Source organism: Oncorhynchus kisutch, linkage group LG18 (assembly GCF_002021735.2).
Source record: "Oncorhynchus kisutch isolate 150728-3 linkage group LG18, Okis_V2, whole genome shotgun sequence".
Taxonomy (NCBI): Eukaryota; Metazoa; Chordata; class Actinopteri; order Salmoniformes; family Salmonidae; genus Oncorhynchus; species Oncorhynchus kisutch.
In genome coordinates this window covers 28528456-28548718 of record NC_034191.2, presented here as the reverse complement: position 1 = coordinate 28548718, position 20263 = coordinate 28528456, and the positions used below count along the sequence as shown (strand labels likewise).

The window sequence follows — 20263 nt, the reverse complement described above, 5'->3', positions numbered from 1 at the left end:
GTCCCTCATGAGTCATGATTAAGTATACATGTTGCAAGGGAGGGTGAATCAATCTATTGCTAAATCTGTCAACCACTCTTCCCACTGGGCAAAAACTTGTTGAATCAACATTGTTTCCACGTCATTTGAACAAGAAAATTCAATGACATTGAATCAATGTGAAAAACTGATTGGATTCGAGAAAAGTCGTTAACTTAAGGGAATTTAGTTTGTTTTTTCACCCAACTTTTATGCTAAATCCAATGACATCGGTGAAATTGTTTGTTGATTTCACGTTGAATTGAGGTTAGTTGACAACTCAACCAAATGTAAATCAAAACTAGACCTTGAACTGACGTTTGTGCCCAGTGGGTTATTATGTCATCAATAAATATAACATTTCTGTTAAGACACACAAAAACAGAAAACACTGACCAACACTAATTCATTCATTTAGAAAAAAAGCTTTACTTGAATATCAACATTTTCTCAGAAAGTATAAATAATGATTTTAAAAGATTGATTTCCATTTTTATACAAAAATACATCAAAGAGAAAATAACTTGTCTTTGCCTGTCATCTACAGTTAAAAGTGGACCTGCATGCCCTCTGATTAGATGGCAGTGGGTATGTTTAGATTGAAACAAGGTAGTACAAGTAATAACAAGATAGTGACCTATTGAAAGGGAGTCTGTACAGTATGTGCCAACCAAAATATGGAGGTGGAGAGGGTATGACTTCAATTTAGAAAATATGAAGTAAAATAATTATTCAGAAAGCCCGCAGTCAAATGCAGACTATACAAATGTTCATTATAAAAACCTGATTGTTTGTACCCTGTGCTTGTTTTTCTGGAACTCTCTGGTGGATTAGGATTTCATAAGTAACTAAGTGCGGCTGAGTATCCAACTCTCCATAACATTTCTCAACCTCTGTGGAATCCAGCCTGATTATATTGGTTGCTGTCACAACAATAGATGCTTTTATCTTCCACCCATTCACAAATTAGAAGACTCATATCACTGTTTTGCTTGCAAATACCTGTAAATATTGTCATTGTCACGGGGGGGGGGGGGGGGGGGGGGGCTGTTATGAGTTATAAAGGAGAATAATAAAAAAAGGTCCAATTCCATATGTGTCTTTAAATTAAGAAACGTTGGGAATGAGGAAGTGGGAGGAGAGGGGAGGGAGCCTGGGAGGGCTAAAGTCCCATTCCTGAAATTCACCTGAACCCTATGAGCAAACATCAGTCAGAGAGAGGTCTCCTAGGCAGGCAGGCAGGCATGGGCCACCCTAGGATTGGGACAATGTGTGCATCCTAAATGGCACCCTATTCCCTATATAGTGCACTACGTTTTAACCAAGGGTAGTGTACTATATAGGGAACAGGGTGCCATTTGGGACAAATCCTATAAATGGGTTTGAAGGCATACAGTGAATATGTGAGTCAACACGCCCACAGGGCAGACTTTGTTTATGATATCATAGCACACTGACTCTCTCTTCAGAACGAAACATGGGAAATGGGTGAAAGAAAAACACCCAAAGTGTCCAATTGAATTTCTGACTACTTTATATACAGTATCTACTGTACACATATATATTTTTTAAATAATTTAAAACTTTGGTTTATTGTTTTGTGTCGTGTTGCGGGCAGCTCTGACAACAGAAACAACATGAGGGGCACTAAGTTCATAGAGTAATGGTGCATCTCAGAAATCCCTCTGTCTTCTGTTTGTGGAGTACTGTACACGTTTCAGTCTTCTGAGGCTTCATATGCACTTCATATGCACTTCTATGCACATTGCATAGTCCTTTAATTCTAAAGATTGTCATATCTTTCAATCACAGTTTACAATTGGAACCAAATAAAAAATACAAATATATTGTCTATTATATTTCCCCCGTGTTTGGGAATGGCAAATGTTGAAATCCTTTAGACACAGATATAATTATCTGCACTATTAACTGTTCAGTACAGAAAATGACATAATGAAAAGCAAACATGGAAGACTCCTTCAAACAGAACAGGTATGTACATATATGAAATATCTATCTACAAAAACCTATACAGTTGCTCAGGACAAAGTTAATATGATTGTCATCCAGTAGTTCTGATGGTTGTGCATTGCCGTTGATAATATACAGTATAGTGGGGATCAGATTATTCAGATCTGCCCATCATGAGTCCGGGCCCCATGCCAGAGGGAATCACCCAGTCCCCCATACAGTCCATCCCCACCACAGCCCAACGTAGCTGGGCCGACTGAGGCAGATTGTGTCCTCTCACCCCAGCCTCCATACGCCTTCATCTTTCCACATCAAATCACAGTAACATGTTAGTTCTTCATGGACATCCACTCCACCAGTCCTATTCTTACATACCACAGCATGTAAGGCATAATGTGAAGATCCATTTGTTTTGTTCCTTGATAATGTCACAAATGATTGGCCACATAGAAGCGATCACTTGTCATTTGCACACATTTTCAATGAAAAGATAGAGAAATTAATAATGTTTTCTCAAGATTGTGTTTGTAGTGAAAAATCATACATCCTTGTTGTATGTCAGGGGAAATCCAGTTTCTCCTCCCTTCATTTAGGTGTCTATTAACGCAAAACCTGCAATGTGCATTTCTCTCCCCTTCTCTCACTCCTCCTCTCCTCTCGCCCTCCGTCACCGCTGCTCTGGATTTATTGACTGACTCATCGTCCAGTGCGCTGTTGCCAGTTATTAGGAGTTGTCATGGTTACCACAGTGAGTGGGTGGAAAAATGTGCTCCTGTTGCTAGGCACCAAGGAAGTCAGGTGTGTACTCTCACCAGGCTTGAAGAGGACACTGCAAAAAGAGAGACCGAGAGAGAAGGAAAAAAACGTCAGAGTGAGTATATCACACAAACAAATTAAGAAAACCTATTCAATAACACAAGAAACAGTTTCTGGTGAGGCTGTATTTAATATGTATTGTCATGATAATAGGTCCCATTTCCCCATGGTGTCAGATTCAGATTGGATGTAAACAGCTACAGCAGATTTATCAGCCCTGTGGCCTACTGCCTACACCACAACTGACCAAATACCTTCCACATCCTTCGTCCACTTCACTGAAAAGCCTTGCTTCCATTCAAATGGCCTTTTGGAGATTGTTTGTGGAATTCATGTTTTCCTTTCGCTCAAGGGGTGGAGGCAGTTGACCCTGGCGTGACCCTCTGGCCAGCAAACAGCCCTACCTGATAAAGGTTGAGGCCAGCTGCTCAGACCACAGTCTAACCCTAAGTGGAGGTGAGTTTAACATGGGGTGGGAGGGGTGTCCTCAGCAAACAAGAGAGTTATAAAGTCTGAGCATGTTGGTCATGTCAAGAGAAGAGCCCACTGGCCTCTCTGCACCACCCAGTCCAAATAAAGACCTGAGAGGCAGCCTGGAGGAGCCTGCTGTCCAAACGCTGGCTCGTTTAAATGCTGCTCCACCTATAAAGCTACAAATATACCATGATCTCATCAGAGCATAGCTCAAAACTAGACACCAATATGTTTAGGTTTATTTTCAATGCTCTGAAAAAACATTACTGATGACTATCTTAGGTCTCGTTACTCAACACTGTAGAGCGATGGGTTCTACATACATATCAAACCAAAAGCCCCCGGTCAGTATCTTTCCAAAACCACTCTAATAAGGGGACAGTTTGCTTTCAAGCCAATCGGAGCATCTGCCAGAATGTTGCTCTGAGCGAGACATCTCAGCACTTCAGCCTGCCACCCAATGAGCAGTGACAGTGCTGCGGCCGGGCAGCATAGAGTGCTCTGTCTCAGGCAGCGTGGGAAATTGAGCGTGTGAAAGCAAAGCACAGAGGAAGGCATTTCAGGCTAGAGCGATCACTGGGACCAGGGAGATGTAGGAAAGGGGAAGAGCTGTAATTACAACAAAAAACACCCCCACCCTCACCCTATACTCCCCCACCATCAACCCCCATAGCAGGGAAGTAAGTAGCAGGACACAAGCCTCCTGAACTTTGATTAACAGTGGGGTTCATTTCCTGATCAGGGCACTAGGTCTTGCCAGGCCAGGGAGCGACCAGCCCTCTTTCTCCCCAATGGAGAGGAAAGCGAAAGGAGGCATCATTAATCAAATGCCGTTCAGGATGAGGGCACGGGTGATTGATTGGTCCGGCCTTTCAAAGGAAATAGGAATTCTGAGGAGTATCCATACACCCGACTCCTTGGGCCAATGATTGAGATTTGTGGTCCACATGCTCAGACAAAAGCAGAGTGAACTGAGGACTAGGGTCAAACCCAGCATCAAAGCCAGAGCCTCACAAAAACATTAACTGTGAAACCATTATGTGAATAAATAAAGATTGCATTATTCAATATCTCATAAGTCTGATCTCATATTGCCATTCATTGACTTTAGATGCATAAGATGATGGATTACATGAATTAAGGTTCCTGTATCAGTCTGTATAAACATTTATTTATGCCTATATAGTAATATAAAGCGCAGACATTTATAACACAAAATATGGTATATTGCACACAAATATTCAGTTGAATGACCTTGGCTTTGGGACAACAACACATCACATTGGGGTGAATTCACTGAGCCAGTGCAGTTAAACTAAGTTTGCCTGGTATCAGATCGGTTTGTGTTCTTGCCAACTCCATTGCTGTCATTTTCAAGACAAATAGAGTTGGCATGATGGCACAAACAGACTGGCACTCGGGCTAAAACTAAGGGACTTTATTAAGTGACCGTACTAAGAAAATAGTATTTACCCAGGAGAGACCCCCCAGTTGCACCATCTTGTTTACGGTAGAATCCTAATGTAAGAGGGATTAAACAAGTCAACATACAATCACAACACACAGACCTAGTGTGCAATCTAAAGGGCACCCTATTCCCTACATAGTGCACTACTTTTATCCAGAGCCCTATGGTGCACTATATAGGCAATAAGGTGCCATATGAGACACAGCCCTACTGTATCTATCCTAGTCTATCAGCCTACTGTTAGTGAGTGCTCAGTTCGGGGAGGGGGTGTCGGTGTCAGCTGTGAGGAAGATTTGGTGTGTTAGTAGATAAAGAAATTAATCAAGCCGATCTCTAATGGGAGGTTTGCACAAGATACAGTACATAGCCTAACCTCTGCAAGCTCGGAATTGATTTTCAAGCTTTACAACTTACATTTCCAACCACCTATATTTCACAAACATTTTAGTTTAAATACAGTAACTTGTGCAAACATATCTCAGAGAGCAGCAAAAGGGATTATTCCTCACATTATATATGTACATGCTCTAATACACAGAGAGGTCAAATATCAGAGACTGAGGACAAACACTGAGCACAGACACTGAGGACAGACACTGAGGACAGACACTGAGGACAGACAGAGAGAGGAGACTGTATTGACTGAGTCAGGGCCAGGGTAGAGGAGGGGGGGGCCTGATTGTGGCCTGTGTCAGGTGAGACTGAAGCATGTTAGTGACTGACTTGTTTGCTGGATGACATGGAGCTGAGAGTACTGAGGCTGTTGGCATCTGTCACCACCATGGCTGAGGGAAACCGTGACTGGTGGGAATATTGCGTGGGCTCCTGCTTGTGAGGGTACACTGCCATAGACAAAGACATAGAGAGAACGTCTCATTGTTCATTTTAACCCAATAGATTCGCCTTTATTAATGGGTTAGGATTAGGTTTAGGATTAGGCTACTTCTGTACATACTGAAATTGAGTTTCAAGCCAATTGCATATTAGCAGTAGCCTGGATGGCAGTTTCTGCACTCTTGTCAACTCCTTATGGAATTGTCATGCTAAACAAAGCATGTCAATGAGTGAAAAAGTATCTGGGACCAGGCTAAATCTCCATTATATCCCATCTATGACATGGCATTAGCAATCGTTTAGTGCTTACTAAGAGGCAGGTACTGACTGTGTGAGTGAGTCACGGTGGCCATGAAAGGCTGCTGGCTGGGGGACTGCTGCATCAGGCCATGCTGGTGGGGACTGTGGAGCTGCTGGGAGAACTGCACCGGCTGCAGAGCTGCAAGGCTCCCCGCCACGCTGTTGATCACTGGCACCGACTGGGACTGCGACGTGTTCAGACCTACATCAAATAGAACCTCAGTGATTTGGCTCATGTCAAAAACATGACAATAAAAGCATGACTATATTCCCTATATAGTGCATTATTTTGACCCCTATTGGTCAAAAGTGAGTTGGGCGCCATTGGAGCTCAACCATTGTGTTCATACGAACGCACAAGAAAATAATACAAGAATGTAAACAGAGGAGAATATGGGAAATGCATGGGAAATGCAAAGCGCTGGCTGGTTGGTTGATTGGTTGACTCACTCTGTGCAATGGTCATGACTCCAGAGAGAGGCATGATGAGGTTTTGTGTCTGCTGGTGTGTATGGTGGGAGCTGTGGATGTTGGTCAGCGTGCTCACAGGTGGCAGGCCTCCACCTGACGCAGACATCTAGAGAGAGAGACACACTAAGAAACTTAGTGATACCATTCTGGACCAAGAATGAAGTCATGTACTGACAATATGCTAAATCTAACATGCTAACTGATATAAGGATGGTTAAATCAGGGTATAGAGTATAGTAAATCACTTTAGAATTGAAACCAGGTGTTCTCAGCAATGCAGCTCACACAGATAAATGTTGCGTTAGTTCTGCTGTGTTTGTGTAACTCTGTGTTTGTGTGACACTGTGTTTGTGTGACACTGTGTTTGTGTAACTCTGTGTTTGTGTAACTCTGTGTTTGTGTAACACTGTGTTTGTGTAACTCTGTGTTTGTGTAACACTGTGTTTGTGTGACACTGTGTTTGTGTAACACTGTGTTTGTGTAACACTGTGTTTGTGTGACACTGTGTTTGTGTAACTCTGTGTTTGTGTAACACTGTGTTTGTGTGACACTGTGTTTGTGTAACACTGTGTTTGTGAAACACTGTGTTTGTGTAACTCTGTGTTTGTGTAACAGTGTGTTTGTGTAACTCTGTGTTTGTGTAACACTGTGTTTGTGTAACACTGTGTTTGTGTAACTCTGTGTTTGTGTAACGCTGTGTTTGTGTAACACTGTGTTTGTGTAACTCTGTGTTTGTGTAACTCTGTGTTTGTGTAACACTGTGTTTGTGTAACTCTGTGTTTGTGTAACACTGTGTTTGTTTAACACTGTGTTTGTGTGACACTGTGTTTGTGTAACACTGTGTTTGTGTAACTCTGTGTTTGTGTAACACTGTGAGGGGATGTGACACTGTGTTTGTGTAACACTGTGTTTGTGTAACACTGTGAGGGGATGTGACACTGTGTTTGTGTGACATTGTGTTTGTGTGACACTGTGTTTATGTAACACTGTGTTTGTGTAACTCTGTGTTTGTGTAACTCTGTGTTTGTGTGACACTGTGTTTGTGTAACACTGTGTTTGTGTAACACTGTGTTTGTGTGACACTGTGTTTGTGTAACTCTGTGTTTGTGTGACACTGTATTTGTGTAACACTGTGTTTGTGTGACACTGTGTTTGTGTAACTCTGTGTTTGTGTGACACTGTGTTTGTGTGACACTGTGTTTGTGTAACTCTGTGATTATGTAACACTGTGTTTTGTAATACTGTGTTTGTGTAACTCTGTGTTTGTGTGACACTGTATTTGTGTAACACTGTGTTTGTGTAATTCTGTGTTTGTGTAACTCCAGTCATCTACACCGAGCAAATCCTGAGAAGGAAGACAATAAAAAAGAAGAAATCTGATGATAAAGTGTAAAAGCACAGACTGAAAGTAGTAGTGTGTATGCATGTGTGTGCATGTGGGTGTGTGTGTGTTCACACATGCGAGTATGTTTTCATATTCCCTGCCAGCTACTCTGAGAGGAGGGGATGGTCAGACAGTGGATGTATCTCAAATGACACTCTGTTCCCTATATAGTGCACTATGGGCCCTTGGCAAAAGTAGTGCACTATTGAGGGAATACGGTTCCATTTGGGACTCAGACAGTCATCTGTACGGTACCCATAGATAACAACCTGTCTGCTCTGACCTGTTCCACACTATACTGACCTGCCCTCCCTACGAAAAACTAACATCCTACTGACAGGAGAGGATGACAAATGTACTATGAATCATCAGGGATCTTCTCACTAAATAAAAAGGTTTATTTTCAACTTTGTTAGATATAAACATGGCAAATCTGGTTAGTGGCATAAACTCGTTAATATTCTGATACTAAGAATACAATATAATTGTTTTTTTGGCACCAGCGTTCAAGAGTTAGTCTCTGCATGTACAGTACTGTCAAGTTTCATTTTCACCAATCAAATATTGGACTAGGGCAGAGGGCTGAGTTTCTACCCTCGCGCTCCCTTTTCTGAAGGTAGAAAAAACATTGAACATAATCAAGCGCTGTCGTCATTTCCCTGGCAGAGCAAGCAGTGCTGAGCGCTCCAATCTCCGCTTCTTTTTACAGGGCATTTAATCAATAAGCGCATAATGCAGAATGTTTCTTTGTCAGGTTTATCGGCTCAGCTCTGGACCTACCCGGTTCACTTTAGTGGTGAAGGTGTTCTGTATGGCCTGAGCCAAGGCCTGCCACCTGCTTATCTGCACTTTCCACAGAGAGAAGCACAATGCTCTAACTGTTGTTCCCTACAGACTGTTCCATGGCAGTCTGGCACCGGGACCTGCTTTATATGTCTATGGTTGCGTACCAAATTATATCCTATTGCCTTATATAGTGCACTACCTTTGCCCAGAGCACTATGGTACACTATATACGGCATAAGTAATGCAGTACAGCGGGAATAGGGTTCCATTTGGAACGTACCTCATGTTAAACGCAGCCCTGGTCCTTATCTAATCAGAGGCCAGGAGGGCCCAGGTGTGTTACTCACCATCTTGGCATCAGGTGACAGCAGACTGTGGCTGGGGTCCAAGCCACCCGGAGACACCTGCTGTAACACCGACTGGCTGGTCGACATGCTGCCATGGTGGTTGATGGTCGTCGAGGAGCTGACCTCACTGGGTCCCTGTTGGCTGTACCGCACTGGAGGGAGGGAGGTAAAGAGTGAGAGAAATTGACAGATTGTTAGATTGAGAGTTTATTTCTTGACCTAACAACATCTGTGTTACACAGGATAACAGTATATAGGGTAGAGAGACGGTAGCAGGTCTCTCAGTATGACTAAGTGTGCTATGTCAGCAGGTGCTCCAACCCATCAGACTCACCTGCTCTTTGACTCAAACAGGAAGAGCAAACAAACACACTGACCCCTCCACTGGTGCTATCAGCCCAGCTCAGCCAAGGCCATTTAGTGAGTACAATACACCGTACACCAGCCCCCCACAACCCCAGTCCTAGACTTTATGAACTCAAGCACCATTGTTTTTTAGAAAATCAACACTACAGCTTCAAACACCACAAATACAAGTATTTACATTAAATCCAAACATTTGTAATTCTCATTACATTCATTCAACATTAAAGTCCTAAACTGCCATAGAGGCACCAGAGAGTCAAAATGCAGGGAGTTTTGTAGGTTATTCCAACAATGGGGGGCACTAAACCTGAAGGCAGATGTACCTAGATCAGTACATAATAACCATCCCTGTGAACCGGTTTGGTGTCTCATATTTTGTTATTTTAACAGTGCAGTGAGGTAGGTCGGAAGCTTGTGTAGTTGAGCTTTGTAAACAAAAAGGGAGTAATGAAGTGGTCTACGGGACTTTAATAAGGACCAGCCAACCTTTTGATACAGGATGCAGTGATGCGTATTAAAACTGTCCCCTGTGATAAAGCGAAGGGCGCTATGATAGACGGCATCCAAAGGTTTAAGAGTAGTGGCTGCGACATTCCGATAAATGGTGTCACCATAGTCAAGGACAGGCATGTAAAGTTGACTGTACAATCTGCTTCCTGCTATATAGAGAGAGACATGATCTATTTCTATAAAATATGCCTACTTTAAATCTCAACTTTCTAACTAGCTCATCCGTATGTATGGTTTTTGAATGTAAACTTATTGTCAATCCAAAAGGCCATATATTTATAGGTGGGAATCTGCTTGATGAAAGAATCATCCATTGCATAAATGTGTAAGCATCTGAAATATTTCTATGAGAATTATAAAGCAGCAAACATTTTGTTTTTCCCGCACTACGTACCAATCTTAAATCAAAGCATTTGCAGCTCCAACATAGCCTGGTCAGCCGTAGGGGCTATAGTGTCATCTGCATACAGATCGATGTTACAGGCTTATTCAGATAGACCAATATTATTTATACAAATAGAAAAGAGGACAGGTCAAAAAATAGACTCCTGCCGGACACCTTTTGTAATATCGAGGTAACTTGACCCCATCAGAAAGCACACATTGTGTCTTGTCTGACAGATAGTTCCCAAACCACTTGTAATACGCCTGGTCGAGGCCCATTTTAGACAACCTTTGAATGAGTAGGGGAGGGTCGACAGTATCAAAGGCCTTGGATAGGTCTATAAATATGGCAGCACAGTGATTCCTACCCAGCATGGAAAGGATCCCTCTGTGCCCAGGTAAAGGTATGGAAGTGAAGAAATGCCTTATATGTGCAGTATGTCATCAATAGAGAACCCTGTCATGTTCTCACCTATCCTTCCACTCTCCAAACACTTAGTCACTGAATTCTGTGACATCATTGAATGACCCAACTCTTAATCCCGTGTCTAGACCCCTTGTTGTCTCCCACCTCCATTGGCCACCGGGGGCCAAAGGAATGCTGCTCTCCTCCTATCAAATAGATGTTTGCCTGGCCCCCTTTGATACCAACAAAGCAAACATTACACATTTACAACCAATGTCAAACACATTCTTATCCTGTAGTCTCAGTCTCACACAGAGTCTCCCTCCCTCCCCCCTGCAGAGCAGAGCAGTGGGTTGTGACACTGGGCCAGTCCTAAATGGCACCCTATTCCCTATATAGTGCCCTACTTTTAGACCAGGGCATATAGTAGTGCACTATGTAGGGAATAGGGTGCCATTTGGGACAAAACCACTGTGACAGTGTTTACTCTCAGATCCCAGATCTTCCCTGTGCCCTCTGTCCCTGACCCACGCATGTCACACTGAGTGCCCTGTCTGTCACAGTCCCAGATAGTCACAGACAGTCACAGACAGTCCCAGACAGCCACCGACAGTCCCAAACAGCTACAGACAGTCACAGACAGGAGACACCAAGCATCATATGTCTGCCATAAAAGAATGGGAGACCGTATCTCACTCAAAATAAAGTTTACCTTAGTAAAAACATGTTTTACTGCCTGGAAAATACAACTAAATCAGACCAGAGAATGTACCATTTTCATCTTGACTGTATTTCATCCACTAACAACAAACATGTTGTCCAGTCTGTCCAGGCAGACCACAAGAGAACCACAGACAGACCTCATATTGTCTAGAACATCACACTAGCAACCCCACAGCACTTGTTAACACCGCTACAGAACAATAACGCACTCCATCAGGCCCATGACCCCCATACCCTCACAATGGTAGAGGACTCATAAACAGGCATTTATCTCCAAGCTGGACATCCTGTAAAGTGTCAAGGGGAGAGAGGTGCTATTCAGGCCAGCTTTGTTTTCCTGTGTCAGGCAGTAATTCTGGCTGCAGGGAACCCCAATCCCAGTCAGGAAAGCTTCCGTTGTCTAGTCTGTCTGAAGCAATTGGTCATTTGGAAGGAGGAGGAGGGCTCCATTTCTGGGACAACAGTGGGGCGGTCAGCGGTGTCCACATACCAACCTATACACCCCCAGTTTGTTATTGGGATATTATAAAGATGCTGTCAATATAGCTTGAGATTAAGAAATCTTTCTTCCTCAAATTAACGTTTATATTAGAGACAAAAACAACCCAAAATGTAAACAACTACTGTACTTTCTAGCTGCATGACATTTGGCCAGTTTCAGACTGTGTCCTACATCCACTCTTATTTACATCCTAAAAAAAGTTTGCTAGCTCCTCTCTATCACCAAATAATTCTCAGCTGAAATATGGCTTGAGCTAAATCAACCACAATACCAAGCACACTGAGCACTGGACCAGGGGAGACTAGAAGTAGACCAGGGGGAGGGGGAGAACCCTGTGAAGGGGAGTGATAGAGTAGGCAGCAGGGAGTTTCAGCAGGTTTAAAAGGCTTCAGTGCTCTGTGTGACCCATGTAATATCAAAGCCCCTCTTCCCATCCCCAGACACTGGTCATTGAAGCTTCGGTGCATATGAGAGACCTCCCGGGTCTCTGTAGGACGTAGCAGGCCTTGGTACCTCTCTGACCAGGTTGGGGCTCCCAGTGGTCAGAGCAGGGCCAGGCAGTAGGCAGGCCTTGCCTCTCTATCCCTTGGCCAGGCAAACTCCCACATAGCCTTGGGTGACACAAGGCATTGAGGCAACACAACCTGCTCACCATTTTTCCCTCCTATAATATGGTGTTTTACTCTCACTGTTATTAAATTAAATAACACTGTTTTCAGAGGATTACCAAATGAATAGAACGTGCCCATTACACCAGTCTACCAGGTATTGAACCACACTCCCCTCACTGCCGTCTTAATCTTACAGCTAAAACCTTTCCAATGTGTCAGATTAGGTGGGAGATACCTGAATCAGCAGGCTTTGCCGTGTGAGACGAGGGAATATGCTAAAAAATGAAATATCAGAAGGTTATCAGGGGTTCAGTTCAATCTCTTAGCACATTCTGGTGAAAAAGATGCTACTGTTGCTGAATTATCTGGGTTGATTGGCACGTCAACGTCTTTATCTTAGCTTTGATGCAGGTCAACATAAAGGGAGGGCCTATTTAGAACTCTAGACAACACATTCAATATTATTGACACAGAAGTAGCAGCAAAAAAGAAAAGCCGCCCACCTCTATACTTTGCTGAGAGATGTATGAAACTGCTCCCTAAGCTTAGCTTTCAGATTCACCCTCAAAGTGTCTGAAACGTTAATCTTTTAGCTTAAAATAAAACAATGAGTTTTTAATGGTGAGCGAGCGTTGCGCCTTTTCCTTTTCAATGATTATCACATTTTTGGGCTGCACCTCGACTCACATTGGTTGAGCGCCCTCTACTTATTTCCAAATTCACTCTCAAAGAAAGAATCATAACAATTATACACAACATAACAGTATGGTCATGACATCCTTTCCCATAACGTATGGTGAAACACACACACAAACACACACGTATTGGCATGTGTTTCGTTTAGAAAAGGGTTCAATTCCAATTGCCTATTCTCAATAAAAACGTAGGTTGTATGGTTCAATGAACGATCCAAGGGGAAACTATGGCCCTAAAAGTGTTATGGCCTCAGACACATGGATCATTCAGCTGATGAAACAGTTTGATTAGACCAACAGTGTATGTGAATCACCTATTACATGTATGTATTAACACGTGTGACTAGTAACAGAAGATATCTATTTATACATTTGTTTTAGTTTGGTCTTTTACCAAACACTGACTGTAGAATAACCTCATCTTTCCCCCAAAAATACTATTTGACTGTTTCTCCCATTGTGACCAATCAAGTTAACTCACCCTTATCAACAGAAGTAAGAGAATCAATGAAAACTCCAGGAGTAAGAGGTTTTCCTTGATGTGACCTGATAGTGACCTCCCTCACATAGCTGTTGTAGTGGCGCTGAAGGAGGGGGCTACCCACATCTCACTATAGGCTGGAGCACAAGGGGTCATCAGTCCTGTCTGGCCAGAAAAGAGCCAATACCCCAGAGGACAGCTCCTGCTGCTCTGGTCTGCAGAGCGCCCAGCCCCAGCCACCCTCGGCCACTATACTGACGCCCTATAAAGGTGAGGGGGGAGGCTTTAAAATAGCCCCTCCCCAAGGCCCAGCAGTGATAAATGAACCTAGGTTACAGTCACTGCAGTCTTCCAATACGCCACAGACAATAGGGACCCCTGCCAGGCTGGGGTATAGAGAGGAGAAGTCAGGGGAGCCACTTATCAAAGGACTGGGAGATGTAGTAGCCAAGGATTTTAACTGTCCATTAAGCATGCATAACACAGGCCGTGGCCTAGCAACGCAATGAGGCAACCTGCTGGGGTGCTATTGTCAGGCCAGTGGCTGACACTGAAAAACAGCTGATGCTGTTGGCAGCACACCGGCAGGACACCTTGTAAGCAGGCAACCGAGGGCTAAGGGGAGCAAAGTACCTTCCGCTTCTGACCCTTAACCTATCCCTCTACAACCAGCCCCTTCTCTCTCCCCTCCACATAAGCCTATCATTGAACCTAGCTCCTCAATTTGAAACCTGAGGTCAATGCTTGGTCAGGTGTGCTGGTAAAAACCACAAGCAAACAGAGCATGGGCTAATGGGCCCAGTATAACCAAAGGTAAAAGAGCAACCCGAGGCAAACGGTTTGTTTTTCTAGAGAGTTGACCTCGTGTTCTAACTTGAAAGAACGACAAGGGGCTTTGATTGAGTCTCTCCAATCATTGCTTTTATGAAGGTGAGCGATGGCACTGAGGATAATGCTGTGCCAAGATATCAGCTCCATTTTATCTCTTATAGACGCCGGTAGATGGCTAAATTGCACTGAGTGCAAACAGCATTATGATGTTTAACCGTCAGTTTGTTGGATTTCCTCTTTACAACTTCAGGAACTTTGTTGATTCCCCAAAAAGTCACCATTGACCGACCGACCTTATGCTTATAGAGTGAATGTGGAAGTAGTGGTTATAGGTTCAACTAGCGCTGAATCCCTACGTGACCCTGCCCTGACCCTGGCCTGTCACAGGACTGCTGCTCTTTGTGCCACTCTCCTGCTCCTGCCTGCTGACTTTGGAGTGAAGATTGCAGGTACAATGTGGATTGTTCTCAGTGTGTTGTCAAATATCAGAATAACAATGACATTTGCTCAGCTCCCTCAGTGACTCTTATTGATCATTTGCCCTCTCTTCTCTCTCCCTGATCTCATCAACCATTTTTCTCTCCCTCTTTTCACTCTTGCTTGGGGATGAAAATAAAATCATCCAATTATTTTGCCAACCATTGTTCTTCTAACTGTCAAAGACATGTCCCTGATCAGGATACCATAGTGATTAAATGCACTCAGATCATGGCTGGGACAGGTACAGAAAGAGGAAAGCCCCCATTTTTTTATGATTCCATGATTGTGTGTAGTATTATATTAGATATAATAGCAGAGTAATGTACTGTGGTATGCATGTGGTGTGGAGACGCTACCTGGCATCTTACTAGGGGGGGATGCGCTGGTCTGGGAGCTGTGGTGGTGTGGGGAGTTGTGGCTGTGAGACAGGAGAGGGTTCATGCTGTGGATGGGTATGGGGTAGGCGTCCATCGCCAGCTTCTGACGGAAGGCCTCCTCCTTACGCCGGTTGGCAAACCAGTTATAGACCCGTACCTCAGTGACCAGGTTAGAGCCCAGCCCATGAGCTTTAGACGGAGACACCCCTCTCTGGAGACACTCAGCCCTATAGGAGGAGAGATTTAAATAGTATCAATGGAATACAATGGAAAAGAACAAAGGGGAAATATAATGGTAGTTGCATTGGAATGATAGTTGGATACAGTAAACAGCGAGAGACATTCAACCCTGTCAAGATCATTCTAAGCGAGGGCCATATGCTGCTGTAATAATGGAGTTAGTATCAAATAAGATGTGCCAAACATTCAATTATTGAAAGGAAGAACAAAGTTGTGTCATTTTTTCCCAAATGGCACCCTATTCCCTATATAGTGCATTACTTTTGACCAGAGCCATATTGGCACCAGTGCACTAAATAGGAAATAGGGTGGCATTTGGGACGCGGACCAAATGGTGTAACTTTCTCATTCTCCAAAGCGTCCTCCGCTCACCTGTTGCACTCCTCCACCAGAGCCTCTCGCTCCTCTTTGCTGGGGTTCTTCTGTCTTTCATAGGCCTGGTAGAGGATCTGTTGGGATGCAGGCCCCCATTTGAAACGGTTCCGTCTCATTTTCTTGCAGGAGGGTTCAGAGCCCACCTCCTCCCCTTGTTGCCCCATACCCTGACCAGGAGGGTTGAACTCTGGGAAGAAAAACAGCACCTGATCCTGACTGCCTTTGTCAGTCATGTTGTTGACAGAACCTTGCACTGCCTGGTTGAATTCTGGAAAATAAGAACAAGGTACATTTGATGCATCTCATGTCACATAAAAACATTGTATTGGCTGGAATGGAGACAAAATAAATCAATAAGACAATAAGAAGAAATCAGGCATAATTTAATGAGGGACAATTTCGCAATATGTAGCCTAGGTCCTAATGATAAATCAGGCACGTTTGAGGCATAGGTTTACTAGAATATGATACTGACCATATGTAGAGCCGAAATATGACGTTTATTTTCACGCAAATTGTGTTGTGGGTGGCCATTAGTATTATGACGCCCAGGCCAACACAACTCTGTGACTCGAACTGTATCAAAGGCTGTGTGAGAAACTCAAATATTAACTTACGTCTTAGAACTTCCCGCTGTTTCCTGACATACCAGGTGTAGAGCGCCGCTCGCTTCTGAGTTTTCATGGGCGTGCCTTTGTTGAGGTGCTGTGAGAGGTGAGACTGATTTAGTCCGGTTACGTCCACCACCTCGCGCTGTGGTATGTTGTGCTGTTGCATGTAGCCTTTAATTATGCGGGCGGCACGCCACGGGTCCTCGCTGTGGTTACATAAAACACACATAAAACAATTTTCGAATCACCTTGCTAAATACATGTTATTCGTTCTATTAGTAGGCTAATAGTGTTATGTGTATGATGGCCTATAGGTGTTGGTGCTAAATTAGCACCGACTCCTAGGCTATAGAACAGTATACACCATAACACTCATACTAATAGCCCTGCTAATCTAATGCATTATTCATTGGCCAAATACATTCCTAACCTTGCTTCAGCACCAAGATACAGCACGAACATTTATTTCCCTTGGTTTATTCCATTCGTATTTCTCTCGGACTTCTTTGCCTGACGTTATCCCTGTTTTGCAAGGCCCCAATTTTTGGGGGGTTGGGACAATTGTTAAGTACCCTAATAACGACCATTAATCATTGTATTCAATAGTATGTAAATATTTCCAAAGGTTACGGATTTTACTGAGCTAGTGTAAATCGCCTGGAGGACTTCAAGTGGTGTATTACTTAACTAAAAATACTTTAAAGTACTACTTTAGTCGTTTTTGGGGGTATCTGTACTTTACTATTTATATTTTTGACCATTTTAGTTTTACTACATTCATAAAGGAAATAATGTACTTTTTACTACCTACATTTTCCCTGACAACTAAAAGTACTCGTTACATTTTGAATGCTTAGCAGGACAGAAAAATGGTCCAATTCACGATCTTATCAAGAGAACATCCCTGGTCATCCCTATACTGCCTATGATCTGGCGGACTCACTAATCACACATGCTTGTGTGTAAATTATGTCTGAGTGTTGGAGTGTACTTGAGTAATGTTCTATTAAGGTATCTTTACTTTTACTCAAGAATGACAATTGGGTACTGTTTCCACCACCGGTGAACTCATAATACGTTCAGAAACCTGAAAATACTCCGAATCAGGCCTATTTTCAATTCAGTGTTATGACTGTAGCTGAGGCGACACTGATGCATTTGAAAATCAAAATCCTAGACCTTGGCTTATACTGATGCATTTCAAAATCAAAATCCTAGACCTTGGTTTATACATTTTCCACTGTTTTTGAAATGTCAATATTTCATAGCAGATGTGAGATACTAAGGATATATGATATAGAAATATATTACAAATGCTACTAAATTAGGCTATCAAATAATCTAAACTAAGCACCAATAGGATAGGCTTAGGGTACATTGGTTTAGAAGCACAGTATTTTATGTAATCTGAGTCTGACACACACTGACTTTATAGTCTACACATTTTCCCATTTGGACAATAGGCCCATAGGCCTAATCAAATCCAGACTAAATAATCCCAGAATCGAGTATGAATCAAATAAATAAATAGGTGATTTGGTTGAATAAGATCATGTTGTTTGCTTAAACATAGGACATTGATAATACATTGATAATAAATTGAATGTATCAATTCAAGGCTTCCATCCAAAATTGCATTCAATTATCGAAGAATACACTTGCACATGGGCTAAAATCCTCTGAATTATTCCAATGGTTCAATTATATCACCTATAAACAATTGCACAATTGCACCCAAGGATGACAGCTCAATAGGAGGCTTTATGTCGATTTAAAAAAATCTATATATCAAAACAACTTAAAAGGCCTAGAATATATGCGCAGCATGCTTTAAATATTACAGTAAAATAACACTTAAATGTATCCTACCGTCACAGTCATCTCAGATTAAGTATTGACTTCACATGGGTCATTTTTGCAAATCTACACACAACTGTTTGTTTTGGAGAGTTAAATCTGCGGGTTTATATATTGGTTTAGATGTTGGTTTATAACATTCGACAATGAATAACCAGATCTCCATTCACTCTAATCATACGACACTGTGTATCTTTCAGTTGATGATTTATAGAATACAATTAATAATAACTTAACTACACGTGGGTTAGTTTTGATTTTCTGCCGGCCACTTGATCATGTTACTAGCGTAATGAATGAACATTTATAAATGTATTTTAGAAGATAAATTAAGACAATAACAACATATACAAAGATTAAGTCCTTTATAGACTACATTCATAAAACTAAATAATATTTGCTTCAAGAAGTGTTGCAATATTTCACCAGAATATTCTTATTATTATTATTATTAGAGTCTATATCTAGTGCAACATTTAATCCTGCATAATTAACAAATGCGTGGGTGTGAATTCACTTTCTCATCTTGCACTGCCATATATAATCTAAGTGAGAGAGATCGACTAAGTTAATAATAAATAGATCTCGTTTAGTTGATATTTTGCCAAGGTAAATAAATAATAACCCGTGTGGATAATTAGTAACTAGAACGTGAAAGTACTACTGGCGCATTATTTTAAATTTGTAAACACGGGGAACATATTGCCTTGCGCTTTACATTTAAATGAAAATATGTTTTTACAGGAGTTTTGTCAGCATTCTAAAATACAGACACGATGCAGATACACTTCTTGGGCGGAAGGTAGCGGTTAGAGTGGTTAGAGCGTTGTAACAGTATCTGACAAAGTAACAATCTGTCGTTCTTCCCCTGAACAAGGCAGTTAACCCACTGTTCCCCGTTAGGCAGTCATTGTAAATATAAATAAATATATAAACGTTTTAAAGACACTGAAATTACAGCAAAATCTAAAATAAGTAAGCATATCCATAATAGCATATTTTTTGTTGAACGGTCCTAAATGTATGCAATTAAACATTTAAAGTTGTATCCACTTACGCTAATATTCGGTCAACTTCTGCCCTCTGTTCCGCTGCTTCCTCCGTGTTAAGCGACTGGAGTTCTTTTAGTATCGGTGGGGTATCGAAATCATCTCCGTCCTCGGACCCCTCGTCTCCCGACAGTTTGCCCTTACCGTGCCCGTTGCTCAACGTTAGAAATACCGGCTTCGAATCCGAATCATTTCCGTTGATTTTAGAACTTGGCGGAGACATGTGTAGATTCTCCAACTTAACTCCAAAGCCATTCGGGCTAGGATCCATATCGTCCAACGCTTGAATCAGAACATCTTTGGTAACTCCGGAATCTAACAAGGCGCTCAAGAGCTCCTGTTGGAGAGATGTCAACTTGGACACCATTTTCGAGAACATTAAAAAAAAGTTAAATTCTGAACTAAAAGGGAGGCTGGGGAGAATAAAAACTAGAAAGTACAAAAAAAAAGTTCGATCTCTCTTCCTCTCGTGCTCCAGTGTTAATGTGAATTTCCTACTCCTGACACCTGCTCAGAGAAGCTGGTTCACTTCCCATTTGAGGAGAGTGATATAATTTGCCATGATGCTTTCAGAGGGCAGGGAATATAAAACATGGTAATTAGTGGGCTGGCTGATGGGGACTTTATGCAAATCGCCAGAAGAGGGCTGCACTGACGAACTGAAGCAGGTAGACCTGACAGTGTTTACACTGGAGCGCTGTTGCTTTTATTGGCTCTGCCTTATCAGCAACAAAACTTTCATGAACTTTGGACTCTGTTGTATAAAGACTTTGGTGAAAGAGGAGGGATGGTATACTTGTGACAATAATTACACTACTACTAATAATAATAATAATTATAATAATAGTAACACATTGTAATTATAATAATATTGTATAGTCAATATCATATATTAT

The 20263-nt window shown here is 42.2% G+C and overlaps 1 protein-coding gene across 3 annotated transcripts; it reads right to left on the bottom strand.

Annotated features, from left to right (window-relative positions):
• Positions 1-427: 427 nt before the first annotated feature.
• LOC109909119 (hepatocyte nuclear factor 1-beta-A) lies at positions 428-19930 on the bottom strand. Of its 3 annotated transcripts, none has more exons than XM_020508051.2 (10): positions 19376-19930; positions 16468-16667; positions 15848-16118; positions 15215-15462; positions 8870-9021; positions 6332-6458; positions 5892-6083; positions 5471-5589; positions 4753-4797; positions 428-2818 (listed from the first exon to the last, which is right to left on the bottom strand). In XM_020508051.2, exons 1-10 carry the CDS (start codon positions 19744-19746, stop codon positions 2798-2800), a joined length of 1746 nt encoding a protein of 581 aa, XP_020363640.1. In that variant the 5' UTR covers positions 19747-19930; the 3' UTR covers positions 428-2797. The 3 variants fall into 3 exon arrangements, with proteins under 3 accessions (XP_020363640.1, XP_020363642.1, XP_020363641.1); XM_020508053.2 differs by having other exon boundaries at positions 5910-6083; positions 19376-19929; XM_020508052.2 differs by having other exon boundaries at positions 15227-15462; positions 19376-19929.
• Between the last annotated feature and the right edge of the window lie 333 nt (positions 19931-20263).